General features: G+C 39.7%; 1 protein-coding gene across 9 annotated transcripts in view; it reads right to left on the reverse strand.

The window, feature by feature from the left end:
* Nucleotides 1-3157: 3157 nt before the first annotated feature.
* LOC134202871 (uncharacterized) overlaps nucleotides 3158-12734 on the reverse strand; it is a 156539-nt gene continuing 146962 nt past the window's right edge. For 4 of the 9 annotated variants that reach the window (XM_062677851.1, XM_062677859.1, XM_062677855.1 and 1 more), the window contains 3 exons: nucleotides 3680-4804; nucleotides 3433-3612; nucleotides 3158-3369 (listed from right to left, as the gene is read on the reverse strand). In XM_062677851.1, coding sequence (XP_062533835.1) covers nucleotides 3217-3369; nucleotides 3433-3612; nucleotides 3680-4792 — 1446 coding nt within the window. In that variant the 5' untranslated portion in view covers nucleotides 4793-4804 and the 3' untranslated portion in view covers nucleotides 3158-3216. The other 5 variants (XM_062677856.1, XM_062677854.1, XM_062677858.1 and 2 more) reach the window with 5 other exon arrangements.

The raw sequence follows: 12734 nt of genomic DNA on the forward strand, positions 1-12734 counted from the left end.
TACTTTTTCGGCTTATTTCTTAATAATTAATTATTTTAGAGCGTCTTAGGGGAAATGCTACACAAAGATAAGACTTTAAAATCAGAGACGAGCCAGCCTAGGGCTGAAAGTCTTGCAAAAAAAATATACTTGTATAACAAACAGACTTTACAATTCTTCCGTTTTTCCACTACAATCAACTTTGTTTGAGAAAAACTATTTAAGCTCTTTTAGTGGAATGTGGTCAACTGTCATAAGACGAGTTTAGTAGGTACTTAAACTTTTCTTAGGACAGTTGGGCTTTGTTTGTATCAACAGACGTATTTCGTTTTCTACTTGAAAACATCTTCAAATAAATGGAAGAAATGTAAAGTTTCATAAATGTAATTTCTTAAGCCAAAAATGTTTCATTCATAGCTACCAGTCGAAAGTTGAATATGTTCTCAAAATTGAGGTGTTCAAAACAGAACAGCGACGTAAAGATTTAGCATTTAGATGTATAGTACCCATTGGGTAACTTAATCACATGTGTAAGTATTGGCTTGAGAAATGGATTGCGAGTGATTTGACTTACGTCCAATTTGGGAATCTCGAGCTCGTTCAGTAACCGCTACGTTGTAAAGGCTAACTTCGTAGCTTAGTTGGTTAAAGCACCAGTCTAGCGTACTGAGGGTCGTGGGGTCGAGTCCCATCGAAGGGAAAGTGGTTACCTCCAATACATTTTCCAAATCAATATCTTCCACATAACGTACATATTCGATTCTATAACATTCCTCAGAAAACCATTCCCCAGAAAACCATTCCCCAGAAAACCATTCCCCAGAAAACCGCTCCCCAGAATGTACCATTTCCCAGGAAACCATTTTCCAGAATGTACCATTCCCCAGAAGACCATACCCCAGAACGAACCATATCCCAGAATATATTTTCATACCTTTAAAAAGATTCTTTAATGAAGAAAAAGATTTTGACAACAAAAAACTGGAATGGAAAAAAATGGTTCAGGAAAAAAACTACAAAAAGTAGAGCTCAATCTGATAATAATATATTATGTTATACAAATAGTTGTCCTTGGTCTTCAAACTTAAAACAAACGAATATTAGAATATGGTCCATGGTTTCGCTTCGTGCTGCTCATGACCGCTGGCTCCTACCACATCGATTTTTGGAATGGTACTTCTGATCCTGCTTATGAGTTGCTTCGTGATTTTTAATTTGCAAAATCATCTTTGCATACAATGACCAAAATGCTATGACAGTTTTCTTCGAAACATTTTCACGCTTAAAATGTCCGACCGTGTACTTTTCCCATGATCTTGGTTCGGCAGTAAAATCAAAGCACGCCGCAATACTACAATACAAAATACAATACGTAAAAGTGTGTTTCATATTTTGTGAAAGCATTATTTTTTTGATAAAAGTATTGAAGTCATTCCAACTTTTTTTGAGTTGCCACCTGTTATAAGCCTAAACCAAAGGGCCTTATTATTCCCGCCGTTTTTCAAATGACATGAATGGTCGCTCTTAATTGGTATAAGCGAACTTTACAGAAACAAATTTAGAATCTACAATAAGACACTAAACGCGTGCTGTAAAAGGTAAGTTTGAGCAAAGTTAGTGCTTTTCTAGAAGCGTTAAATTATGATGGCAAATGCATATGGTCACCTTTATGTGGATTCTTCTATGCTGCCATCATACGTTTATTTGTCCCAAGGGATTACTATTTACAGTTATGCGTGTAACGGCAGTATTTTAAATATAATTTAATTTTATCCAATGAACCTGTGGATTTTTATTATTTCGGGTAAATTCATATTTCAAAAGAAGGCATCATCCACTTGTTTGCTATACTCCGTCCAAACGCGTGATTTTAAAGAAGGCGTATTTTAGGAAAATGTGTGAGTCAAAAGAATGTATCACTTATTTGCCTTTTTCCAAGCAAATGCGTATTTTAAAAGAAGGAATCATTCGTTAACCTTATTTCGGGCAAATTCGTGCCTTTATAGAAGGAATTATTTACTAATTTTTATATTATTGTGCCTTATTTAGGACAAACGAGTGCGTAGCACACAAAAATTAAAGGCTTATTTGCCCTATTCAGGGAAATACGCGTTTTAAAAGAAGGAATCATCGACTTAATTGCCTTATTCCGGGCAAATGCGTGGGTCCCTATTTGTTTCCTCAATCAAGGCGTGCTTTAAAATAAGATTTTTTTTCTGTTTTGGGGTAGCCAGAATAGACATGACCATATACTATACTATGCTAAGCCAGAATAGCCGTGACCATGCGATGCAACGCGACGTGACAGTTCATTGATAATAATTGTTATTTTCGCTTGAGTCGCGTCACGTCGCATCGCACGTCGCGTCGCATCACATCGCGTTTACTCTGGTGGGTACCTTTCCGAGCAACACCCATGTTTCAAATAGATCACTGCAGCATTTATACGACCTGATTATGTTACAATTAAGTCGCAGCAACTAAATTTGCATCAATATTGCTGTTTATGTTATGGTCATATATGCCAAAAGGCACATTGTATTTGAAACTATAGTGCCACAAATGGCCCTTGCACATCCAACTTATCAAGACAAATGATTTTATGTATAGTATTGCGATGATGATTGTAAGAAAACAAGAAAATGAAATCATGGGGAATGACGTCTTTTGAGGTTTGTTCTATTATTGGCAGGGGTTTTTTATGTTGCTATTTCCAAATTTGGCCTAAACATTCTTTGCATATCAAAGAACATTGTGGCCAAATTTCATAAAATTTGGTCGACAAAAACCCCCCTGCCAATAATAGAACAAAACCTGCCAAAGCCGTCTTTTCTCCTACATCTATATATTCTGTTTTCTGGGGAATGGGTTTCTGGGGAACGGTTAATTCTGGGATTGGTTTTCTGGGGGATGGTACATTCTGGCGATTGGTTTTCTGGGGTATGGTACATTCGTACATTCTGGGGAATGGAATTCTGGGGTATGGTTTTCTGGGGAACGGTTTTCTGGGGAATAGTATAGAACCACATATTCACATATGAGTTTTCATAACATTGTAAATTAACGTCCAAGTCGGGTGGTTTAATCCCCGGAAATAGGCAATTACCTTTGATTGAACTGAACTTAATCAAGTTGGAAGGATCATTCTCATTTTCAGTGAACACACAACTTAGCCAAATTGAAGCTTATTCATTATTTTATTCCACTACCTTTACGGATTTCCCACAGTGGTCAATGTTAAGAACATCGATCCTCCTGATTTATTATTTCCCTCGATCTATCAACTTCAGCCTCCAATACGCTCCAGAAGTTTGTTCGGTCTTTTGGGAAATAGTTTTGTGCCACACTTCTACAGAAAACGGCAACCGTTCTGTCGAACGATTCTGACGCCTGCAAAAAAAAGTTCTATGTAGAAATGGCATTTAGAGGTTCATTAAAATAGTTTGACCTTACCTTCATCGAATTTATTGAATCGGTTTCACTTGTGAGCGATTCTAATCGATTGCATTGATCTCGCATATGTCGTTTGAACAAGATCATGAAGTCGAGCAGAGACGACTGAATTGATGGAACAAATTCAATTGCTTGCAGTTCCATAGGAAAAACGGTTAGCACAAAGAGAAGGTGAACGCCCTAGAAAAAAAAAACAATGCATCAATTATTGGAAAGCTTATCATTAGTATGCATCGGTACTACTCACATGCATATACTTGCTGCATTCGCGACCCGCCCCGCAAGCCTTCTCGAACTCAAACGGAATCATCGCTACCAATCGCTTGTGCCACCGATAAAATCGACGATTATGGAACAATAACGCACCCTCCCGTAGCTGCTCCAGCACCGTTACATGACAGCTTTTAGTATCTACTGCTTTAATGTCGTCCAAATCGTCGATAACAAAATTCGTCAAATCCAGTGAAAGAATCTTCAGCAGATGGACCATAAGTACGGATGACAGTATAAGATTCGATTCGAAAGCCAACGCTTCTAACAATGCTTCAACTATGTCGTCCAGCTTAGACCACTCACTGAAATCGGTCTGATCCTGGAAGGACATTTCAACGAATCGATATAGACAGCTCCAAAGTTCCCGAAGAAATCGTTCATTTTTGGCCTTGGCACTCAGTCGAAATGCATTTTGGAACACAACTTCGTGAATATTGCTCTTCTTGATCAACGATCGATGGCGATCGTTTAGCAGAACGTTGAACAATCTCAATCCGATTGTCTCGTACTCGGGGTCATGGAATTCAACCAGGGATATCCCTACGGAGAGGACAAACGACGCCAACGTTTGTGTCAATTCGCTCTCGTTCTTCACATACAGGAACTCACAAATTCTAACAAATCCCACCACGTCCCCCGGATGATACATCCATTCCTTTCCTTTCAGAACCTTTTGATAGTGTTCCCACATCAGCTTCAGTGTTCTCTCACTGCCCTTCCCAGTCAAAATCCTTTCCAGTAGCCCATTTTGATACATATCCGACAATCGCGCCCGGTAGGTAACATTCTCAGTTTGATACTCATACAGCTCTCCTGGCACATAGACCTGCTCCGCCACCATCAAAGCCAAATTGACTTGAAATTCCAAATTGCCGCGATTGAACTCATCGAAGCCAAGCAGCTCGCTCTCGTATTGGGCCATCAGGTCGAACAGCTGCGGTAGTGTTTCGTCGAGGATGGCCAAGAAGTCACGGAACGTTTCCGGTTTTAGCTGGGCTTCATCGATGTTTCGGGTTAGGCGAGGAAGTTTGCAGCACTTAATGAGACCGGTGGCACGCTCCAGCAGAAGGGTGTTTTCCTCATCCATGGTTGGGTTGAGCTATAATGAGATGAGTGAAGTACAAAGATTAGTTGAAGTGGTTTGATTTGATAACGAATGGCTTAAATTATTGTATTATAAATTTTGATCTGTTCGGTGGCTAATGCGTTTAAAAACTAATTACATCGCAATGATTTGTCAAGCTTGGAGACAAAAAGTCAATTTGAAATCTGGTTCGGTTGATTAACCAACCATGAATGGCGGAATGCAAACAACGGTTGTTGCCCTACCAATTAATTTGTTAACCCTAATAGCTTCGACGTTACTCTATTGGCACTTTGATGTTGCATGAAGAAGAAGAAGCAGAAAGATGATAATCGAAAAAATCTCCACGGGAAACCATACGGAGAAGTTTTTAAAACTCTTCTCAAAAATTCTAGAAGCAATTTAATTAAAAACGGTAAGCAGTACGGGGTTGGACTTTTCTTCTACTGTATAATAAACACAATATTTCTATTCGAAATTTTATTTTCTAATATTACACTTAAAACATAGTATAAGAAAAGTCCAACCCCGTACTGCTTACCGTTTTTAATTAAATTGCTTTTAGAATTTTTGAGAAGAGTTTTAAAAACTTCTCCGTATGGTTTCTAGTGGAGATTTTTTCGATTATCATCTTTCTGCTTCTTCTTCTTCGTGCAACATCAAAGCGCCAATAGTCACGTGTAGGTATCCAATTAACGAATGAACTGATGAGCATATCGCATCTTGGACGAAATCTCGATGATCACCGAGATTTGATTGTGCACAATATGAACAGGAATCCGGCCGAGCGGAAATGTTCTGTAAATGACTGCCGTTGTGCCGCCACCGCTCTGCCACAGATCAATCCGTAGTATGATCGTTTCAAATTATCATCGAACCACTTCAATTCACACCAATCATAGAGAATCTCATATCTACCAACTAACTGATGTGCTGCTAATTGTGATTATTTTGGAGACGCAGAGGTAAACACAGTTTACCGCAATTAAGGCTCAAGACTCTTCTCCATCACGCTGTTTTGAACATAAATATTGTCGGGCCGCCACCAAACCGGACCGCGCGATTGAGCACTCGCGCTGCGACGCGAGTCGCGACAATTTGAAATATTTCATTAGTAGTGCGCATCATGCACGCATGGATGTACTATCATGCGCACTAATCAGAAATGAGTTGCGACGTCTGATAACTGCAGATATTTCATTTTATTGAAAACAAATTTTCGATTTTCTACTATACACTGAATAACTGTATCGCTTGTTTGTATAGTGATGCAATGATGGTATTCGCTTTGACGCAGCCGCGCTGTTGCCATCTAGCGGCGACGGACGTGTGCGTGAAATCACTGTTTTTCAACATGGTGAAGTATAGGAAGTGTATTTTAAAATGCTTTTAAAATGTTAGTAATAGTGATATGTTGAAAACTTTTATATGCATAGGGTTAGAATTTTGAGTTTTTCAAGTTTTTGCTAGGTTTCTTATCTACACATGTTTTTTTGATCAAAATAATTGAACTTTCGTGTTAGCTATCTAAAAGTAAATTAAATTTCTAACCCAAAACACTGAACAATTTTCGGCTAAAATGTGTTTTAACGCTTTAATAAGCATTTTAAAATTGACGTCCTATATCCCTTGCTGGGTGAAATAAAAAAGCATCAGTCGACCCCCATTTTGTTTTCTCGCTTTCGTGGAAAAGTGCAGCAGCGATAAAAAAAATTGTTTATAATTAGGATGGGTGGAAATGAGGTGTTAAAAATATGCCAGCTGATACATAATGTTGCCAGACTTGACGAAATGTTTATTTTATGTCAGCAGCGGTTCTCAATCTGGTGTACATGTATTTACCCCTGAGGGTACCTACGCCGGGCCCAGGGGGTAGCTCGGAGAAAAATGCCTAATGGCGGATTTTAATCAAAACTTATTGATAAAGTTTTGATATATGTATATTTTATTTTATTTCAAGATTTTGTCTTGTACATACCTGGCGATCAGTAACTCAAAGACTATTGACCAACGTAATGGCTGTGGGAGAAAAGATCAAAAGGACAGAACGATGAATGCAATACAAAATTTTCAAAACGACTTATCTGCTTTTGTAAACAATGATTCAAACGACGATTTCTCGCGTGATTTTTGAAAACGTCGTAAGTCCAAAAGAGAGGCTCTCTTTGTTTACTTTCTCTTTCGATTATTACAAAGCCATACTAACATTTACATTGAATTTTCCAACCCCGATCTGAAGAAAATAGCTTTGTCTAGTGTGCTGAGGTGAAAATATTGCAACAAATTTTAAACTAGCCTAGATATAAGCAAAAGAGAGCGTAATGAAAGAGAGTCTCTCATTTGGACTTACGACGTTTTCAAAAATCGCGCGAGATTTGACGAATCTGATAGCTCTCCCACGCAAACCAACACCATCAACAGGTAGCGGAAACCTTCACCTACCTATTGATGGTGTTAGTTTGCGTGGAAGAGTTATCAGATTCGTCAAATCGTCGTTTGAATCTTTGTTTACAAAAGCAGATAAGTCGTTTTGAAAATTTTGTTTTGAATGAATAAATTTTAAAAATCTTCTATGCTATCTACCTGATTGGAACAAAATGTTGAATGATATGAATATGAATATGCTTCTGAACTAAAATTTAGAGTCTACACGTTCGGAAGCCTCCATTTAAAAGACATGAAGTCTTTTTCCGAAAAGCTCTATTGCTTGAAAAGCCTTCTATTAAACAGCTCGGAGAACTTCTTTCAAGATGATTGGAAGACTGCTTCCAAGAGTTTTGGAAACGTACTTTCAAAAGGTTCAGAGGCCTCGAAAGCCTATCTTTGAAGAGGTTCGGAAACCTTTTAAGCCTACTTCCAATACGCTCGGAAACCTCTTTTCAATTGGTTTGGAACCCTCCTTTCAAGAGGCCCAGAAGCCTACTTTCAAGTGGCCCAGAAGCCTTTTTTCAAGGGTACCAGAAACCTCCTTTCAAGAGGCACAAAACTCTCTTTTCAATAGTGCCAGAAGCCTCCTTTCAAGAGGCCCGAAAGCCTACTTTCAAGAGGGCCCGGAAGCCTTCTTTCTAGAGGCCCAGAAGCCTCCATTCAAGAGGCCCAGATGTCTCTATTTAGAAGGCCCAGAAGTTTTTTTTTTCAAGGGGCCCTGAAAACTCCTTTCAAGAGGCACAAAACTCCCCTTTCAGTAGGGCCAGAAGCCTGCTTTCAAGTGGCCCGGAAGCCTTCTTTCAAGAGGCCCGGAAGCCTCCGTTCAAGAGGCCCAAAAACCTCCTTTCAAGAGACACAAAACACCCCTTTCAATAGAGCCAGAAGCCTTCTTGCAAGTGGCCCGGAAGCCTCCTTTCAAGAGTCCCAAAAGCCTTTTTCAAGAGGCTCGGAAGCCTCCTTTCAAGTGGCCCTGAAGCCCCCATTTAAGAGGCCCAGAAGCCTCTTTTCAAGTGGCCCTGAAACCTCTTTTCTGAAGGCCCGAAAGTCTTCTTTCAAGAGGCCCAGAAGCCATTTTTCTAGAGGCCCAGAAGCCTCCATTCAAGAGGCCCAGATGTCTCTATTTAAGAGGCCCAGAAGCTTTTTTCCAAGAGGCCCAGAAACCTCCTTTCAAGAGGCACAAAACTCCCCTTTCAATAGGGCCAGAAGCCTCCTTCAAGTGACCCGGAAGCCTTCTTTCAAGAGGCCCAGAAGCCTCCTTTCAAGAGGCCCGGAAGTCTACTTTCAAGAGAGCCCACAAGCCTCCATTTAAGAGGCCCAGAAGCCTTCTTTCTAGAGGCCCAGAAGCCTCCATTCAAGAGGCCCAGATGTCTATTTAAGAGGCCAAGAAGCCTTTTTTCAAGAGGCACAGAAGCCTTTTTTCAAGGAGCCCTGAAAACTCCTTTCAAGAGGCACAAAACTCCCCTTTCAATAGGGCCAGAAGCCTCCTTCAAGTGACCCGGAAGCCTTCTTTCAAGAGGCCCAGAAGCCTCCTTTCAAGAGGCCCGGAAGTCTACTTTCAAGAGAGCCCACAAGCCTCCATTTAAGAGGCCCAGAAGCCTCCTTTCTAGAGGCCCAGAAGCCTCCATTCAAGAGGCCCAGATGTCTATTTAAGAGGCCAAGAAGCCTTTTTTCAAGGAGCCCTGAAAACTCCTTTCAAGAGGCACAAAACTCCCCTTTCAGTAGGGCCAGAAGCCTCCTTTTAAGTGGCCCGGAAGCCTCCTTTCAGAAGGCCCAGAAGCCTTTTTTTTTTCAAGAGGCCCGCAAGCCTCCTTTCAAGTGGCCCAGAAGCCTCTTTTCTAAAGGCCCGAAAGTCTTCTTTCAAGAGGCCCGGAAGCCTTCTTTCAAGAGGCCCGGAAGCCACCTTTCAAGAGGCCTGGAAGCCTCCTTACAAGAGGCCCGGAAGCCTCCTTTCAAGAGACCTGGAAGCCTTCTTTAAAGAGGCCTGGAAGCCTCCTTTCAAGAGACCCGGAAGCCTCTTTTCAAGAGGCCCGGAAGCCTTCTTTCAAGAGGCCCGTGTCGGTTTTTTTTCTTTTCTCACAAGCATCACAACACTAAAACACGATTTGCAATATTAAATGCATTTCATGTTTCAAAAAATATTTTTTAAATTTTTTCTGTTTTTCTTCTTTTTTTGTTAACATTTTTCACTCCGTTCTCTATCACTATCGTCACATAACTGACTCTCTTTTGCTACCTCCACGATGTCAACCGAATCTGTCGCTCCGGTCGCTCCGCTCAGAAACCTCTTGTTTCTCTGTCGTGTCTTTCGGAGCTCTACACTCAAATAAATTCATAAACGCTTTCTATATATATAAATAATTCTTAAATTTTATAATTACGCGCGTGTCAGACGCTTTCATTATTATTTCTTTTTTTTTAACTGATAATTATGAATTATCTAAGTTGCTGTATTATTACACTGAACTGAATTACTTTATTATTATACTATTCTCTACAGCCCGGAAGCCTCCTTTCAAGAGGCCCGGAAGCCTCCATTCGAGATGTATGAATGGAGGCTTCCGGGCCTCCATTGTATCTATTTAAGATGCCCAGAAACCTCATTTCAAGTAGCCCAGAAGCTTTTTTTCAAGAGGCCCAGAAGCCTTTTCTCAAGGGGCCCAGAAACCTTCTTTCAAGAGGCACAAAACTCGCTTTTCAATGGGGCCAGAAGCCTCCTTTCAAGTAGCCCGGAAGCCTCCTATCCAGAGGCCCGGAAGCCTCCTTTCACCGGACGAACCCGGAAGCCCCGGAAAATACCAAAGGAATAATACCAAAAATAAATATGCGCAATACTTGATCCATAACATACTCTGTTATTAAATTACTTTTAAATACCAAATGTATAACCAATTATTATTCTCTATTTAAGAGGCATATGGGCCTCTTGAGCTGATTAGCAGTTTTAAAGTGATTTTTTTTTATTTTACTACCATTGCTGAATCAACTAGAGATGGGCAAAACAGCTCATTGCAGTGAGCGGATCTGATAACAATTCTACATAACTATACCATCTTGAGCGCACTGATCATATTCGTGACCTGGCAGTCATCCTCGATTAAGCTTTCTCATACCGACTCCACTATGAAAGCATTATATCCAAGGCCAACAGGCAGCTGGGTTTTATTTTCAAACTGACTAGCGAATTTCGTGATCCTCTATGTCTCCGGTCATTATACTCTGTGCACTTGTGCGCTCTATATTGGAATCGTGCTCCGTTATTTGGTGTCCATATCAGGCGTCGTGGATTTTGAGATTTGAGGCTATTCAAAGAAAGTTTGTCAGACAGAATCTACCACCCTACGAAGATCGTTGCAGGCTACTGGGACTGCAGACATTAGAAGAAAGGAGATATATTAGCCAAGCGGTCTTCGCTGGAAAATTGCTGCTGGGTGATATAGACTGCGCTGAAGTATTGGGACATTTGAACATCTACGCACCCGAGAGAAGTCTCCGTCAACGTGGTTTTCTGCAGCTTGAACAACGCCATGCGGAATATGGCCTTCATGATCCAATCCGCTTCATATCCTCCATATTCAACCAAGTATTCCACATTTTTGATTTCAATCATTCCGGTGCTGCTTTTCAACGTCGTTTACAAGCTAGGGGCATATTACCGATATGACATAGGTGAGATTCTGTCCAACGATTTTAAAGTTTCTTTAACGGTGTTATATGATGTATTTTTTTTTCTCGATTGCTGTCGTCGCTGAGCCCGCAACATCCTGACGTACCCTGATGACTATAACAGTAAAACTACGAATCTTAGTTTTAAGTTTTATTGTATGTACCACAAATTGTAATGTTTAAGAAAAGAAATGAGGTTTTTACGCCTGTTTGAGCAAGACATGTGTTGATGGTCTACTCAAAATGGCTTTTCCTCATCTTAAGGCTTCATTAAGCATACGCAGATGAAGTTATTAGAAATAAAATGAAAAAAAAATGAAAATGATCTGTTTAGCTCATTGAAAAGAGTCAGCTCCTTAGATCAGCTCTTCAGTTCTCTAATGCTACATATATTAAAATATAATTTTTAATATTAGGGGAAAATACCTATTCTTGGCAGTCTAAGACATTCGCCAAATTGAATGATAAAAATAATTAATAATTACACTAAAACACAGGTACAGCTTAACTGGTATACATTTGTATGCTCTTTCTTTGACGATTGGTGTTCACTAAATATAACAGCTTTTACCACAAACTCAGTAAATTTATTATAAAGTAACAGGTCAACGTTTCTTCTATTGGCATAGCAATTTCTATTATCAGCAATGGATTTGCTCCCTTTAGCAACTAGACATGGAAGTGAAAACTGGTAATGTATTGGTGCCAAATGCTGGTTGTTTATATCCTCCAGTAGTAAAATTCATTCATATTAATCGGCCGCACGCTCATCTCGCTTCACTCAATTTTGGAACAAACTTTATTGTTTATCAAAACTGGCTTAACACAAAACATTAATTTTTAGCCTTGGCATCAATTTTATGTCATGTAGACAGATAGGCAAAACACATTGTAAAACAAATTGAACCCTTATGAAGCCAGCAAAAATCAGACGTGAATGGCAGATAGCAATGTAAATAAATACTAAGGTATGGAAATCCATATATTGTGTGCGTGCCTTTTGTGTTTGGCGGAAAATCTTTCACTACTACATTCGAACGAGCTCCCATAAGAAGCTGTGCAAATATGTACGTCACCATTTGCTGTTTACATTTTTCATCATCCACTAATACACTTGCATTTGGTCTTCTTCCTCACCTTCTATCTATTCTCATTGGGCAGATAGGGTACCCGTGTACCCAGATATTGACATTTTCATTACTTTTACCATTTTCAACCTATTTGAATAATGTTTGCCATTTAGGAGAAGGGAACTTATATGCTTTTTGTCCGCTGCCAAGATTTACATCTTTTGCCTTTTGTAATGCCTTAGAGTCTACACGCGTAAGCAAAAGTCTATCAACCAGTTTCAAATATACAACTTGCTCTTGGCGGTCCTTACATGATGTGTTTGTTTCATAAAAAAAATCATGGTGGTTGTGTACAAGACACGACCGCTCGACGTAAACTACGTGAAACCAAATCCATACACATAAGAATGAATATTTGTCTGTCTGCCCTTATAGACTAGGAAACGGCATGAACATTTGTATGTAGAGGTTTTAGGGAACGATGAAGATTCTAATGATGATATTAGACCCCTCCTCTTCTTGAAGAGGGACTCTCATACAAATGAAGTACACATTTCTGCTTCAATCGAAAATTAATCTAAAAAATGGAATCCAAAATTTGCAAATTTCGAATACTTAACGTCTTTTAAATAATGTAAAAAATATATATTTAATCAATTTTAGGTAGAACGAAGCTCGTCGGTTCTGGTAGTACAGTATATTAACAATATATTCCACCTCGTGAGTCTTCATATGTTGAATAATGGACAGCACTGTCCTATCCAGCCGCTGGAGCCACCCCATTC

This window comes from Armigeres subalbatus, unplaced genomic scaffold (genome assembly GCF_024139115.2).
Source record: "Armigeres subalbatus isolate Guangzhou_Male unplaced genomic scaffold, GZ_Asu_2 Contig149, whole genome shotgun sequence".
Taxonomy (NCBI): Eukaryota; Metazoa; Arthropoda; class Insecta; order Diptera; family Culicidae; genus Armigeres; species Armigeres subalbatus.